The sequence below is a fragment of the Eulemur rufifrons genome, chromosome 16, assembly GCF_041146395.1.
Source record: "Eulemur rufifrons isolate Redbay chromosome 16, OSU_ERuf_1, whole genome shotgun sequence".
NCBI classification, from domain to species: Eukaryota; Metazoa; Chordata; class Mammalia; order Primates; family Lemuridae; genus Eulemur; species Eulemur rufifrons.
The window spans coordinates 19,581,129-19,599,038 of record NC_090998.1 but is presented as its reverse complement, the minus strand read 5'-3'; the positions used below and the strand labels follow the sequence as shown (position 1 = coordinate 19,599,038).

Sequence of the window (17,910 nt, the reverse complement as noted above, 5' to 3'; positions counted from 1 at the left end):
CATATATGATTTTCTTAACATATATTCTTTTTAATATTTCTTTTCCACCTATTTTTACTTTCTATAACACATTTATTATGCTCTTTAACAATGCCTATTAAATGAGAGGGACATGTCCTGGGGAAGGATTACCCAAAGAATTCAGAAAATACAGCTATTTAGGAGGAGCCAAAATCTGGAACTAGAGCCACTCATGAGACTAGGTCAGAGTTCAGGGGAAATGAAGCCAGGCAGGGGAGCCGGAGTTTTATTTTAGCAGGTAAAAACAATATCCCAGAGCATAATGACAGGGAATCAAATAGATGATGTCATTACCAGTGAGGTTCAACACAACAGAATGTCTTGACTAATGAGTAGAGAGAGCACAGAAGGAGAAAACATAGTAACAAATGGTTTTAGAGACTTAATCAAGCAGGAAGCTTATGTAGATAGGTGGCTTTAATAAATACTGTTCTGATTCTAGGATAAACTAAAATTTAAGGGAAGTTCATCTCGAACCTGTTAGTGCTAAAGACTAATTACTCAAGGAGGAATTGTAGAAGAGTTTGAATCCATCCTTGTATGGTTCTACCAAGCTTAATTTTTTAGTTTTTTACCTTTTCTTTTTAACTAGGAATAATATGGAGGAATTCTTTATGGTGCAAACATATGGCCAATAAAACCAAACTTTGGTACAAAGAACATTATTTTAAGAAGAGATGGTTTATTACTAAGGATTTAATAAAAGAACTTTGCAGTAGCCCCCAAATGGAATTGTCAGGATTAAGAAGGTGATGTCTCCATGGCAGACAGAGCTCTCCTTGGGATTTTAATTTTATGCCTCTTTCAGACCTTCACTAGGGGGCAAAGAGGAACATGGATTAAATGGGGTACACTCAAGGAAAGGCACTATTACCAGGAATGTGAGATATGGGCTTTTAAGTACAGCCTTTGGGCCATATTTGTGCGAGGTTATTAAAGTTGTGGTTTATCTTCAAAGAACCTAGGGCATTTTATTCTTCAAAATTCTCCATGCCTTTCCATAATACAATTTGTAAAACAATGGGCAAGGGAAAGATGGAAAATGAAAATCAAACATAGAAGGGTGTGGCAGAGAGCAATAAACATAGCTGATTATATTACTAATGTTGGTAATAGGAAAGGGGTCTGAGAAGTATTTATTTATTTATTTATTTATTGTGAAATGTTGAGTGGATTGGAGGTATGGGGACCACCACACCTGATCCCAACTATCGGGGATGATCCAGGAGATTGGGGAGAACCCGTAGTTCACATGAAAAGAATTGTTTTGAGTGAAGACACAAATGGCATTTCTATGGGATATGTTAGCAATAAGCGAGCAGGATATTAAATTATCCTGGGTAGAAGTGCCTGCTTTGGGGAAATCAAAATTGGAAATCAAGAACTGGGCAGTCAAGTGATCATGAAGCCTTGATTTATTTCTTAGAAAGTCAAAAGAATAGTGAGCGCAGAGCTAACCTCATCAGAATACAAAATTGCATATAGATTGTTCTCCTAGTGAGTTAGGTGGTACTGACAAAGAATTAACTCAGGATCTTCTCCTACCTTATGAAGGGTAAACAATTCCAACTTAACAGAGATCATATGCTTCAGTCAAAAGGAGGTGCTTCTTAGAGAAACTAAGCACTTTCAAATTTGTCATATTCTTACAATCTCAAGGGAATAAGATGGGGTAATCTCAAATTAGAATTCAAGTAACAGGAAAAAAACCTTGATTATGCCCTAAGCAGGATTTTATAGGAAGCTTTGCTGATACAACATTTCAGCCATCATAATGACATAATACTAGAATCTTTTTCTTTTATTTTTTTACTGGAGACCTTAGTTACTGAAAGATTTGATAAATAATTGTTAAATCTAATCTGTGATTTTGATTAAGGAGAAGACAGAAAGTAAAAACTAATACTCACCATAGACTTTTTACTGCCAGTTGAAGACTTACATCCTGCTAGACAAGGCGATATGTAAGTTATTCCATTGTTCCCACAGACTGGTTCCCATTGACTTTTATCACAATTGCAGTCTGAGTTGCAATAAGAAAGTGGTACACCTATATGAGATGTCACTGGATTATTTCTGAAAATAATAGGCACACATTATTTCTGAAGATGATAGACACACATCAAAAAGACAGAGAGAGAGATAAGATGAAGAAGAAGAGGATGAAGAGGGGAAGTAAAGGAGAAGGAGGGAAGAGAAAAGGGGAAAAGAGAAGAGACAAAAGAAAAAGGGTTTTCCTTTCATTAACCTTTCTTTTCATGATTGGATCATGCCGAAATGACAAATTTTTTTTTTTAATGCTTATTCACTTTTCACCCTCCATCTTTACCAAGACATGACTTATAACCAGAAAAAAAGTAAAACTTAAAAAGAAAACAAAGAAGTTAGGTCAGACTTAAATAAGAAGTCTTTATAATTCTACCAAGAAATTTCCCCATTAGATAAATCACTTAATTTTTCTGAGACTCAGCTTCTCTTTGGTAAGATAGTGGCCTTAGACTGAGGGTCCTCCTAGCTCACTGTAAATTCCTGTCAATCTATAAATCTTATTTAACTAGGTTGAATTTGAAAATCTGTATTTTAGCCACATAAGAAAAGAATTTGATACGGTCAAAGCAGAACCTCTGGTGATTGAAAAATCAAGAATAATGGAATCAGCTGAAAAATGGCTAGAATAGCTCTGTATATATTTTAAAATGAAACTATAATATGCTATATAATGATTTTCTTTATAATATGGTTATAAATTATAACACAATTTTATAAAATGGCTAAAATGATCAAATATATTTGGGTAATGAATTTTCTACTTATAGATTTTAAAAATTATTGTTTTTGGTAAAATCTGATAATAATTGAGGGCTGATGAATCTTTTTTGAATAAGCAAGTAATTTAAATGAAGAAAAAAGAAATATATTTATAATTCAGAAACTACATCATTAATAATTTCATTAAAAAGCTTCTAACACCTTATTCTGCCTGAGGACACACTACTGGGAGTACTGGGAGTGGTTAAGCAGAATGGTTAATAAGTGATATGGTCTGAATGATTGTGTTCCCCAAAATTCCCTACGTAGGTTGAAGTCCAACCTCCAATGTGGTGATATTAAGAGAGGTATTCAGGTCATGAGGCTGGAGCCCCATGGATGGGATTAATGACCTCTTGCCCCTTCCATCATATCAGGACACAGCAAGAAGACACCATCTGTGAACTAGGAAATGGGCCTTCACCAGACACCAAATCTGCCAATACCTTGGTCTTAGATGTTCCAGCCTCCAGAACTGTGAGAAATAAAGTTCTCTGTATTTGTGAGCTATCCAATCTATGGAATTTTGTTATAGCCACCCAAATGGACTAAGACAATGACCCAGTCCAGACATCGTAATCAGTCACTACTGTATTTATATTAGTTCTACTATATCTTAGCAATGCGACTATTCTTTCTGAAATCAGTTTTGCCATTTGTAACTCATAGATAATAACATCAACCTAATAGGGACTTTATGTAAAAAAAATTTTGTCAGTTCTCGAACATTTTGTTTTCAGAAGTTCTTCAAACACTTAAAAAGTATTGAGGGTTCCAAAGGTTTTTTGTTTAAGTGAGTTATATCTATTGATATATACTCTATTAGAAATTAATCCTGAGAAATTTTTAATACAAAAATACATAATCACACATATCACAAGCCATTAAATTGATGGCATCATCACATATCTTATAGTGTCAGGAAATATCATTATACCTTCATGAGATAATGAGAATAAAAAAGGCAAAAATATCTTAGCATTATTCTAAAAATAGTTTAGAATTTGTGGACCCATAATAAAGTCTTAGGGACCCCTAGAGATACTCAGAGCACATTCTGAGACCTCTGAAAATCCATACTTTAAAAATTTATCCCAGTGACTAGTTATTTGCTATCATTAAATTACAAGTTTCATGATGGAACTGATGTATCCTACAAATAGTCACCTTTAAAGAGGCATGCAATAACATTTTATTAAATAAAAAAGTCCCGTAGAACTGTCTATTCAAAAGAGCCTCTATATTTTGAATAGGCAGTACAGTTACTACACTTGTTTTTGGGAAATTTGCCTTAGGCTAAAGCATGCTCAGACAATCAGGAAGCCTTAGGAAATAATGGCATGATATAGCAGCAGTCTGGAATCATTGTATGATGGCAAATAAATTACAATTTCTTCAGGTATCATATAATAAAGGAAGGGATATAAGAAGGTTGGACTGCATGATCTCTAAGGTTTTTTTTTTTTTTTTTAACCTCTAAAATTCAGTGTTCTGGGTACAATGTGTTTTGATTTGCTAGAGTAGGTGATGGTATATGGGAAAGATCAACAACAGTTCAGGATTAGGAGCATGTGGGGAAATAATTCAAGATAAGCTTGCCTATCCTCCAAGAATAGGATGATGTTTAGATAAGGAAATGTGGGAAGATTTGATAAGCTAAAATCAATATCTCATAGGACCCAGCGTTTGAAAGCTTGGCACTAATAGAAAGTAGCAATAAAGAACATGGTTATTGACCTGTGATCTGAGGATCTTTGTTTGTGGCTTGAATATGAACCTTCCTAAGCTTAAATTGTTGGCTATATTCAGGAGATGATTAGATATCTGCATAGAAATCCTGCCCTTGATTTGGGGTAGAGACTGTAGTACTAAAAATAATTACAATACATGATAATAATGGAAAAGTAGATTCTCCATGGCCTGATATGCAATTATATGTAGGCTATTTCTTAATGCTACTTCCAATGAGGACAATACCAGAAGAAATAATAGTTTGGAGAAAAGGTGAATTCAGTACAAAAGTGTTCTTTTATAAAGATAGTTGGTAAACATCAAAATGAACTGTAGATAAAGGTTGTTCAGTCATTTTTGTAGAACGTCATTCATGTTAGTCTTATGACCCATTCAAGATGGTAGTGGTTAAGCCTGAGTTTCAGAGTCAAAAACATCAAGTTTGAGTCAGAATCTTAACGTTGCTAGCATTATTATCTGTGTATTTCTCTAATCCTACTTTCCCATCATAAAATGGGGACAAAAGTATCCACCACTCATTGTAAGTACCCCACAAATGATAGTTACTATTCTTACAACTTATGTTACTTTTATTTAGGGAAGAAATAAAAGAAGAATTTTTTGAGGTCTTTAAGAAATGGACATTTTACAAATTTGTAAATTGAAATTTCTCTCGATTAAAAGGAAGTTTAGGTAAAGTTGTTTTCTGCCCTATTTTACCTAAACAGTCTTTTAATTGTTTGGTTAACATATTACAATTGATTGTAATTGATATAATGATATATACAAACCCATCATAGGTCAAGGTTAGGCCGGCAACTGATTTGCTTTCACAGAGTGTAGTAAAATTTAATAGGTAAAAAAGAAAAGACATGGAAGAAGTAAAAAATGAAAATTTGGCAATTCCAACTAAGGTAAATTTGAATTTTTTAATGATATATCCTCCTGCAAACATTCCAACTCCAACAGTAGGTACGGTTATGGTTCCTAGAAATAAAAGAAGAGAAAAAGGTTGTAATTATGTACATATAGTTTTCTGATATGCCTTTATATGTGAACCACAGCATATATCAACCAAATTCATCCAATCTTATTACTTCTTAAATAGAAGGGTGACAAGCCAGGATGGAGATATTGGACCAGTGTACTATATGAGAGGGACAAAAATAATTTCTTCCTGCTAATGATGAGGATTTGGTTTCCTCAATAGCAAAAGGTGGTGACTCAGAGTATTTGTGTGTCCCAACAGATGTCTATGAGGTACTTTTTTTCCCCCTAGAAAACAGCAACAACAAAACACCATGTTTCTGTCTATGATACTTAGATCCTATCATCTAAAATCCTTTACATCTCTCAGAATAGAGTTCCAAACCTCAACAACACACTCCAAATTTTCCCAGGGCTTTAAAATTGAATACTTGAATTAATATCTCTTCATTATTCATCAAAACCCACATATACCGTGACATAATAAACAGATCTATATACAGTATTAAAAATGGTTGATCCCTCTTATAAATTTTCCATTTCATTGTCCTATAAGAGTTATCAAATTTGAAAACTTTTCTTAAAAAAATTCAGACTAAGTTATTAGGAGTCAAAACTAATCTTTAGAGTTTAAAGTTTTATCTTAAGTTCAACAAGGATATCATACTCAAAATACATACACACAGTATTTCCAGACAAGGCCTTGCCCAATACGTCAGTACATTCATTTTCTAATTGTTATTTTCTTGTTTACTTATGACCTAGTTACATACTACTTGACAAATTGTTTAATTCATCAAATACTTATTGAATGTCTACAGTGTTTCTACAATATTGGCATTGTGGGAAGAATGATCTAAGAAAACTTTTCCTTAATAAGCATTTCTCAGTATGCAATTGAAAATTAACATTATAGCAAAATATACTCTCTAAAATATGATATTTGTTTTCAATTATGCATATTCTGATGATTTATTTAAATTGATTCTCCCTTTGGAAACATAGACATCATATTTTTTGTAAGTAGCTGAGTCTTGATTTCAAAGTTCATGAATTACAAGATTACAATAATTATATTATAAAAGGATTTGTCTCAGAATCTCAGCACTAAATTATAAGATCCAATCATGCATGTGCCATGTCTAAAAGTTTCATTCACATGCAACTTTTTCTTTAGGAACTCATTCACATGCAACTTCAAATGCAGAGCAATGATGCTATCCCGATTGGCAAATTTGATAAAGTTTGAGAAAGAATAAAAGGAAATTATACTAAAGTATGAAATTGCCTTCACAATACAAGATCACTTGAAACACAATTATCAGTAAGTATTTCACTTATCAAGCAAATAAGTAAAAATATGGCTCACCCAACAAAAAGTTAGCCTGAAAGGCTGCGCGACCATACTGTTGCTCTATGTATTTGAAGACATAAGTAAAAGAACCAATAAAACTGCTTAACTGTAACAATGTCAAAAACAGGTATATAACATATAGGGGATTGGTGAGGATGCTTTTCAAAGACTGGAAAAAACCTATAAAATTATAAAAATGAATAAAATATTACAATGCAACTTAAATATATATCAATATCTGAATCTTATAAGTATGTTAAAATTACAAAAATACATAACACAGAAATTGAATACCCTGCAATCCCACTTTTAACAGTTTTTTAATGTGTTCTTTCAATATTTTCCATATATACCTTAATATTTATTTGTTTAGCTCATTTTACCCCCAAATAGTATCATACATAATTGCTGTTTTGTAGCATGTTTTGTACACTTAATATTTGGTTATTATTGGCACTTTACCATACTATTGCATACATATTAAATTGCTTATTCATTAATTCAACAAATATTCGGTTTTTAACTGGGTATCAGGAAACATGCTAAGTGTTCAAGAAACAAAATTGAGTAAGACATGTGATCTCCCTTATTTATTAGCACTTCATAACATAATTATTACAATAATAATAGAATTATTAAACATAAATTTAAGAAAAATAGCATAATCCAAAACTCATGGAAATAAGAACATTTATGTTAAAAAATGTTAAATATCAATTTAGTATGAGGTCTCAGACCTCTTGTTTACTGATATACAGCTTTTCTATCATAAAATACCACATCAGTAAATCTGGTAGTATAATATTATACATCACCTGTTTTAAGACACAAGGAGAGACAGGAGGATATAATGATGTAATGTCTCAAGTGAAAATATGACAGTTATTACAACTAACTGTTGTACAGTTAGTACTGTAACCTATGCCTACAATATTTTTTCTTCTGACTATATATTCTTAGTTATTTTATCCATTTCTAATAAGCATGTAACTAAGGTTCTTTTTACTATCCAGGTCACTACCCTACAAACACAGTTGATAATATAGATAATATTTACAATTGTCCTATTTTTGTGCCTTCATTATCCTCTCTATTCTTTTGGGGCTCACAGTCAACCCTGGCCCTTATAAATTAAGACATGCACTAATTTTTGTAGAGTAGGAGCATAGCATATACAAAATAAAAATTTCTTGGTATGCTGTTTTTAGTATGCATATTAAATTTCAGAAACTTTTAACTCAGTGGTGTGTTGGTAAATGTTTGACTCTTGAGGAAACAATCCCTGCTTTGTAATATTTCGCAATTTCTGTGGTAATAAATGGTGACAAGTTATCCTGTTATGGACAATTTCAGGCTACCAATGTAGATGAAATTTAACAATTCTCTCTAATGAGCCAATACAAAGGGCTCTAGCCCATGATTGCTCTTGGGTTAGCATGATGGAGAGTAGAAAATAATAAAATGGATAAGTGAAAGAACTGATGAAAGAAGAACTTGGGCTACACCTGAGATTTTTAAATCTTACTTCAATGAAAACTTGAAAAATTTGCCAAGAGTTTAGGGATTACACTGCTTTGGCTTTTACTATTTCATCATTTCTTTCCAATCTGAAAACTGCTGTCAACACCTCACTATTTCAAAATGAAAAAGGAGAACATTACAACTGATGCCACAGAAATATAAAAGATCATCAGAGATATCATAAACAACTATATGTTCACAAACTAGAGGAAATGGATGAATTTCTGGAAACACAAGTCCTCCTGAAATTGAACCAGGAAAAAACAGAGATCCTTAACAGACCTATAATAAGTAGAAAGATTGAACAAGTACTAAAAAAATCTCCCAATAAAAAAAAATCCCAGGACCAGATGGATTCACAACCAAATTCTACTAAACATATGAAGAATAACTAATACCAATCCCCCTGAAACTGTTCCAGAAAATTGACTGGGAGGGAATTCTTTCCAACTCATTCTATGAGGTCAGTATTACACTGATACCAAAACCAGACAAGGACATAACAAAAAAAAGAAAACTACAGACCAATATCCCTGATGAATACAGACACAAAATCCTCAAAAAATACTAGCAAATCAAATCCAAAAGCATATCAAAAAGATGATACACCATGATCATGTGGATTTTATACCAGAGATGTAAAGATGGTTGAACATACACAAATCAACAAATGTGATATATCACATAAACAGAATTAAGGACAAAAACCATATGACCATATCAATAGACACAGAAAAAGCATTTGATAAAATTCAGCATCTCTTTAATGATAAAAATCCTCACAAACTAGGCATTTAAGGAACACACCTCAAAATAATAAAGGCTACATACAACAAACCCACAGCCAACATCATATCCAATGGGGAAAAGTTGTAAGCATTCCCCCTAAGAACTGGAACAAGATAAGGGTGCCCATTCTTATTCAACATAGTACTTGAAATCCTTGCCAGAGCAATCAGGCAAGACAACAGATAAAAGGAATCCAAATTGGAAAAAAAGAAGGTCAATTTGTCTCTGTTCACTGATGACATGAACTTATATATAGAAAACCCTAAAGACACCACCAAAAAATGGTTAGATTTGATAAACAAATTCAGAAAATTTCAGGATATAAAATCAACGTACAAAGACAGTAGCATTTCTACATGCTAATAACAATCTAGCTAAGACTGAAATCAAGAGGGCAATCTCATTTCTAATAGTTGTAAAATAAAATAAAATAAAATGTCTAGGAATGTATTTAACCAAGGAGGTGATAGATCTCTAAACAAGGAAAACTACAAAACATTGATGAAAAAAATTTCAGATGACATAAACAAATGAAAAAATATCTCATGCTCATGGATCAGAAAAAATTAATAGCATCAAAATGGCCATGCTGCCTAAAGAAACTTACGGATTCAATGCAATCCATATCAAAATACCAGTGTCATTTTTTTCACAGAATTAGAAAAAAAAATTCTAAAGTTTATTTGGAATCAAAAAACCTGAATAACCAAACCAATCTTGAGCAAAACAAATAAGCTAGAGGCATCACATTTTATGACTTTAAATTATACTACAAGGCTATAGTAACCAAAACAGCATGGTACTAGTATAAAAACAGACACATAGTTCAATGGAACAGAATGGAGAACCCAAAAATAAAGCCACATAGTAATAGCCAACTGATCTTTGCCAGAGTCAACAAGGACATACACTGGGGAAAGGACACACTTTTCAATAAATGGTGCTAGGAAAATTGGATTACCAATTTTCCTCTATGCAGGAGAATAAAACTGGGCCCCTATCTCTCACCATATACAAAAATCAACTCAATATGGATTAAAGACTTGAATGTGAGATGTAAAACTATAAAAATGATAGAGTAAAACCTAAGGAAAACTCTTTTGGACATTGGACTAGGCAAATATTTCATGACTAAGACAAAAAAATCACATGCAACAGAAACAAAAATAGACAAATGGAACTTTATTAAACTACACAGCTTCTGCACAGCTAAAGAAATAATCAACAGAGTAAACAGACAACATGAAGAATGGGAGTAAATATTTGCAAACTATATATCTGACAGAGCACTAATATCCTGAATTTATGAGGAACTCAACAACAACAACAAAATCCACAATTAACCCCATTAAAAAGTGGGCTAAGGACATGAGTAGACATTTTTCAGAAGAAGACTTCTTAGTGGTCAACAAGTATATGAAAAAATGTTCAGCATCACTAATCATCATAGAAATGCAAATTAAAACCAAAATGAGATATCACCTTACACCAATCAAAATGGCTATTACTAAAAAAACCTAAAAATAACATATGCTGGTGAGGATGTGTAAAACAGGGAACTCATACACTATTGGTGGGATTCTGAATTAGTGGGAGATTTCTCAAAGAACTTAAAATAGGACTACCACATAATGCAGCAATGCCACTGCTGGGTATGTACTCAAAGGAAAAGAAATCAATATATAAAAAAGAGAGCTGTACTCAAATGTTTATTGCAGCACTATGACAATAGCAAAGAGATGGAGTCAATGTAAGTGTCCATTAACAGAGGATTGGATAAAGAAAATGTGGTAATATGTACAATGGAATACTATTCAGCTATAAAAATGCAATAATATCTTTTGTACCAACATGAATGGAACTAGAAGCCATTATCTTAAGTGAAACAACTCAGACACAGAAAGACAAATACTGTAAGTTCTTACTTATAAGTGGGAGTTAATAGTGTGTACACATGGAAGCAGAGTATGAAATTGTGGACAATGAATATTCAAAGATGGGCGTGAGAGAAGGCTGGATGATGGGTGGTCGCTTGGTGGGTACAATGCGTGTTGCTTCAGTGTATGCACTAAAGGCCCTGACTTCACCATAATGCAATATATCAATGCAGCAAAATTGCATTTATATACCATGAATATATACAAATAAAAATTAAATGGGGGGACACCCCACTCTTTCAATTATCTTGCTCTGTTTGCTGCTAGATCATTCTTCTGGTTATTGCTTCTCAATGGTTCTTCATTAGCCCCTAGGGCTTATATTAGAAAAAGAAGGCACTATCATATGGTGAAGGATCCTAATTCACATTACTGACTCCAATTATCTTAATTACTACTGTTCCATTTCATTATTGAATATTTAGGTAAGACATATATGTGTATGTGTATATATATATATATATATATATATATGTATAGATATATATTTTTAAATTACCAAGAAAAATAACCTTAATTTATTATTTATTAGGTAAATGTTAATTAAAGTAAGTTATAATTAAAGTTTACCTAGAGAAAAACCTCTCTTGACATCCTACTTCTTATTCTCTCTCTCCACCTGAGAATTGTTAAGTTTAATCTTACCATAATACTTAAAACACTTTATTGCAATTGTCTATATACTTCTCAGTACCACCTTCTATGTTGTAAATTATTGAAAATCAGAGGCACTCTCCTATCACCAGGACAAAGCATGGTGGCTAGTGTCATTTGTTGAATAAATGAATGAATGAAATAGTACAATCTTTTTAACCCTCATAGTTTACACTATATAATATTGAAATGAATATAAATTCTTTGGCTTATAAAGAATAGATTTTTTTAGCCTTTGGTTGGTTTCTCCCTGCTAAAGAGAACAAATCTTATCCTCATCAGTTTGTTATGTTCTCAGGAAATATTTACTAATTTTAACATGAGTTTTAGAGAAATAATTCAGCTAAATATAGTGCAGAAGAAAGCTAACTCCAGACAGTTTGGGTAGTATTTATTATTAATATTTTGGAGTGTCTATTCTTTCTTTTCATGAAAATTAAGAATTTCAAGTTGACTATGAATGTAAAATACTTACCAGTCATATTATCAGCGACATTGTTTTTATGGTTGAGCAAACTAGCCGTTTTATTCCTTTCTTCATTTGTTTTGAGCACATGTGAAGATGTTGAAACTCTCCTTTCTTTTTGTTGTTCATATGGATTTTTGGGCAAGAAAAAGAATGGTATGGAAGAAATAATGGAAAATAGTCCAGCCACAAGGAAACCAAGCCACCAAGCACCAACCCAACGGGAGTCCTTAGGAGTTATTCTGATAGTGCCTAGAATAAATAATTAGAAGAAGCCAATCAACAATCATTTTGAAAACAGTAATTTTGGGGAAATAATGATAGTGATTGTTGCCCTTCATAGCTGAAGAAAGTAAACTATATATCATCAATTCTAGTACATTATTTTTTCTTTTCATATTTTTTCATCTCTGAATCCAGGATAAGTCTAACATTAAATGACATCTTGTGATCGCTATTGTCTAGGAATCCATCATGGCATTTTTGTCATTGCCTGAGCTTGTCTGAACTTGGTGGCTTTTCTGATTACATGATTGAACAACTGCCATCATTGGATATTTAAGCCTGAAGACCATTTAAGAACTATTTATGGAAGGAATACAAATCCCCATTATTGTCTGCAAATGTCTATGGTACCATCCGATGAAGTCAAGAATGCACCATTTGTTTAATAAATAAATGAATAAAATATTACAATCCTTTTAACCCTCATAGTTTACATAATATTGAAATGAATATACATTCTTTGGCTCATAAAGAATGGATGTTTGTAAGCTTTGGTTTAAACAAAAGTAGTTTTCAAGAAATCCTCAGAGTAAATAAAGGGGTTCTCCTCCACAACTCAGAACCTGCATCTCTAGCTCTCTATACAGCATGAAAAACATACACACAATGAAAATTTGAGTTTAAAAGTAACCTAGAAGAGATGAACTCTTAATGTCATGGATAATTTAATCATTTTATTTCAAATACATTTTCCTTTAAATGATGCATAAGAAAATATGCAAATGCTATATCTCAAGTATAAATGAGCTATTTTAGTAGATGTAAAATAAACAGTCATGATAAGAAAGCATACATGAGATATTAGCAAGATAGCAAAATAGGAAGCACTGGACTCTTTCTACCCTCAAACACACTGATGAAATAGCAATACACAGATCTACTCCACTTGTGAGAAACCCAGAAACTAGTTGAGAGGCTCCTGTACTTCAGGCAAATGAAAAACCAGACACATTGAAACCAGTAAGAAAATTGGAGACACCCTCTTGCCATCCCCTACTCAGTATGGTGCCATACAATTGGGAAGAACTAGCAGTCTGAAAGTGTGTGGATACTTGCCACAGCTCTTCTACCTAGCTCAACACAGAGTGAGTGGGTGAAAGAAAAACAAAACAAAACAGAAAACAACTCCCAGCTTATCCTCGGGAAGGGAAAGAGTTGGACTGCACATCCAACATTGCAACTTTTCCAGGTGCTACCCAAGGGACATGCTTCTCTCTCACCTATCTCAAAGTGCTGACAGGACCCAGAACATGCTAGACCTCTGGAGGTTACAGAGAACAAGTGTGGCAGTTTGAACTTGTATGTGGGCACTCAACACAGCTCCTACTCCCCCCTCCAACTTAGCGCAGAGTTGGAAGGCAACAAAACAAAACAATAAAAACTGAGCTCTCAGCTTCTATATGGGTAGGGGAAGATTTTTTATTTTCTGGGTTTTACTCAAGGAACTGGCTTTCATCTTGCCTGTTTGGAGCCAGGTATATGCTAGACCCTGGGGTCCACAAAGAACAAAAAAGGTAGTTTAAACTAGCAATGAGAATTTGTCATATCTCCTCCTTGCCCCAGATCTTTGCAGAGTTAGAAGGTAAAAAACCTCAGCTCCCAGATTCTTCCTGGGAAGGGAAAGAGTTGGATGGCATGCCAAAAGTTCAAACTTTTCTGGGAGTTGACCAGGAGACTGGCTTGTGTCTCAAATGTCTAAAAGTGCCAGTAAAATCCTGCATACTCTAGATGCCTGGGGGCTCCTAGGAAAAAGACAGCAGTTTGCATAATCATGAGGATTTGAGAGGCCCACAGAAGCTCTGGCTGGGTTCATTGATAAATGTTTTCTACTGTTCAAAGCCAATCAATGAAGATTTGGAGAGGTGGCATTTTTTCCTAATGCATAAAAAGTTATGAAAGATGAAGAAACAGGGAAATAAGATCCAAAGGAAGGAATAAGAAACAACTCCAGAAACAGACCCTGATTAAATGGAGATATACAAATTACCTGATACAGAATTTAAAATAACCATCATGAAAAAAGTCAATAAGCACAGAAGAACAATGCATAAGCACAAAGAGAATTTCAACAAAAGAGAGAGAAAATTTTAAATAGAATTAAGCAAAAATCTTAGAGCTGAAGAATGTATAGCTTAAGAATACTGAACTAAAATATTCAATACAGGATTTCAATAACAGACTAGAACAAGCAGAAGAAAGAATCAGCAAACTTGAAGACAGATCATTTGAAATTATCTAGTCAGAGGAAGAAAAAGAAAAAAGAATGAAAGAAAATGAAGAAAACTTAAGTACTTATGGGATGCCATCAACAGTATAGTCAAGGTGCTGAAAGAAAAAAAAAAACCTTTCAATTAAGAATACTATACTCATGAAACTATCCTCTAAAAGGAAAAGGAAAGAAAGATAAAGACTTTCCAAGACAAACAAAAGCTGAGGGAGTTCATCACCTTTAGATCTGTCTTACAAGAAAACTAAAGGGAATTCTTCAACTTGAAACAAAATGATCCTAAATAGCAATATGATGGCATAAAAAGTATAAAACTCATTGATAAAGGTAAACACATAGACAAATACAGAATACTAAATTACCCTATTGGTTATGGGTAAATGATTTAATTCTACTATAAAAATTAAAAGACAGAAGCATTAAAAATAAATATATCTAAAAACATATTAATGGGTACACAATATAAATAGATGTATATTGTAACTTCATTAAGATTAATTATTCGTGGAGGGGGTAGTAAGTATAAAGTTTTTGTATGCAATTGAAGTTAAGTTATTATCAGCTTAAAATACACTGTTATGTATCTATATATGTTAAGTAAGTCTCATGTTAGCAAGAAAAAATCTATAGAAGTTAAAAAAGGAAAAAAAGAGTCAAAGAATCTCAATATAAAAAAATCAACAAATCACAAAGGAAGAGAGCAAGAGAGGAAAAGAAGGACAGAGGTACTATAGAATAAACAGAAAACAGACAATTAACAAAATGGCAACAGTTAATCCTTCCCTGTCAATAATTACTCTAAATGTAAATGGATTAAACTCTCTAACTAAAATACATACAGTAGCTGAATAGATAAAACAGAATGAAATTACATGCTGTTTATAAAATTCATTTTAGGTCTAAGGACACACATACGCTGAAAATGAAGGGTTGGATAAAAGATATTCAATGTAAATTATAACCAAAAGAAAACAGGGGTGAGTATAAATATATTAGACAAAATAAACTTTAAGTAAAAAAAGTCTCAAGAAGCAAAAAAGAACATATAAAATGATAAAAATGTTAATTCACCAGAAAGACACAACAACTATAAATATATATGTGCCCAACAATGACATATGAAAATTTTATATATAAGCAAATATTGACAAAATTGAAGGGAAAAATAGAGGGGAATTAATACAGTCATCCCCTGGTATTTGTGGGGTGTTGGTTTCAGGACCCCCCCCATGGATACCAAAATCCATGAATGCTCAAATCCCTTATATGAAATGGTATACTACGGTCAGCCCTCCATAATAGGCTAACTATACTAGTAGGAGACCTTAATACCCAACCTTGAGTTATAAATAGAACAACAAAAGAGACTATCAATGAGGAAACAGAAGACATGAAAAACACTATAGACCAAATGGACCTAACATGTAGAAAGTCCTTTATTCAATAACAGCAGGATATAAAATCTTCTCAAGCAGAAATGGAACATTTTCTGAGATAGACCACATATTAGGCCACAAAACAAATCCTAACAAATTTAATATTAAAATCATGCCAATTATCTTTTCCAACCACAATGGAATGAAAATAGAAATCAATAGCAGAAGAAAAACTGGAAAATTTACAAATATGTGAATAGTAACACACTTTTAAACAACTGACTAGTCAAAGAAATCAAAAGGAAAATTAGAAAATATTTTGAGATAAGCAAGATTGAAACCACAACATACCAAAACATGGGATGCAGCAAGAGCAGTATTAAAAGGGAAGTTTATAGTGACAAATGCCTACATTGGTAGGGTAAATTTTATTCCTGTAGTCTACAAGTAGAGGTTATTTTCTCCAATTGATGGTGACTAACAGTATCTGGCATATGGTTTACTCTCAATAAACGCTAAGAAAATGTATATAATTATAGCAGTAAAAAAAGAATAATGTCAAATAAACAACCAAACTTTATACCTCAACAAACTATAAAAAGAAAAATAAACTAAACCCAAAGTTAGCAAAGGAATATAAATATTAATAATAAAGATTAGAGGAGAAATAAATGAAATAGAGAATAGAAAACCAATAGAAAAAATTAACACAACTAAGAGTTGGGTTTCTTTGAAAAGATAAAAAAGTTGACAAACCTTACCAGAGGTGAGGAACCCAGGCCCTTAAGGCCACATGTGGCCTTCTAGATCCTTAAGGGCAGTCTTTGGAGTCAGTCAAAAAGTCAGAAGGCAACATTTAAGAATCTAGAAGGCCACATGTGGCCTTAATGTCACAGGTCCTCCACCCTGAAAGAAAAAAGAGAAAAAATTCAAACAAATAAAATAAGAAATGAATGAGAAAACATTACAACTGATTCCACAGAGATAAAAAGAATCATAAGAGACTACTATGAAAAATTATACATCAAAAAATTGGATAACTGAGAAGCAATGAATAAATTTTTAGAGAAATAAAACCTACTATGAATAAATAATAAAGAAATAGAAAGCCTGAACAGACCTACAAATAGGTCAATGCAAGATCAAAAACCTCCCCAAAATAAAAAGCCCAGATGGCTTTACTGGTCAGTGTTAATAAACATTTAAAGAAAAAATTAATACCAACCTTTCTCAAACTTTTTCCAAGAATTGAAGGTGAAGGAACAACTTCAGACTTATTTTATAAGGCCAGCATTACGCTGATGCCAAAGCCAGACAAAGATCCAAGAGAAAAGAAAGCTACAAGCCAATATTTCTGATAAATATAGATGCAAAAGTCCTCAACAAAATACTAGCAAACCAAATTTAACAGCACATTAAAAGAATATCACATTACACTGTAAGCAAGTGGGATTTATACCTGAAATGTAAGATTCAACATTTGAAAATCAATCAGTGTAAAACACCACATTAACAAAATAAAGGACAAAAACCACATTATCATATCAGTAGATATATAAAAGGCAATGATAAATTTCAATAGTCTTTCATGATAAAAACTCTCAATGAGCAAGGGAAATTGCCTTAATATAATGAAGGCCATTGTGAAAAGCCCACATCTTACGTTAAATTCAACGGTGAAAAACTGAAAGCTTTCAGGAACAAAGCAAGGATGCTTATTCTCACCACTCCTTTTTTTTTTTTTCTTTATTCTT

The 17,910-nt window shown here is 32.7% G+C and overlaps 1 protein-coding gene across 3 annotated transcripts in view; it reads right to left on the bottom strand.

Annotated features, from left to right (window-relative positions):
• LOC138397058 (solute carrier organic anion transporter family member 1B3-like) overlaps positions 1-17,910 on the bottom strand; it is a 78,045-nt gene that overhangs the window by 14,135 nt on the left and 46,000 nt on the right. For all 3 annotated transcript variants that reach the window (XM_069490929.1, XM_069490928.1, XM_069490930.1), the window contains 4 exons: positions 12,278-12,520; positions 6,917-7,081; positions 5,352-5,547; positions 1,932-2,097 (listed from right to left, as the gene is read on the bottom strand). In XM_069490929.1, the coding sequence (XP_069347030.1) occupies positions 1,932-2,097; positions 5,352-5,547; positions 6,917-7,081; positions 12,278-12,520 (770 nt within the window). The remainder of the gene's footprint in view (positions 1-1,931; positions 2,098-5,351; positions 5,548-6,916; positions 7,082-12,277; positions 12,521-17,910) is intronic.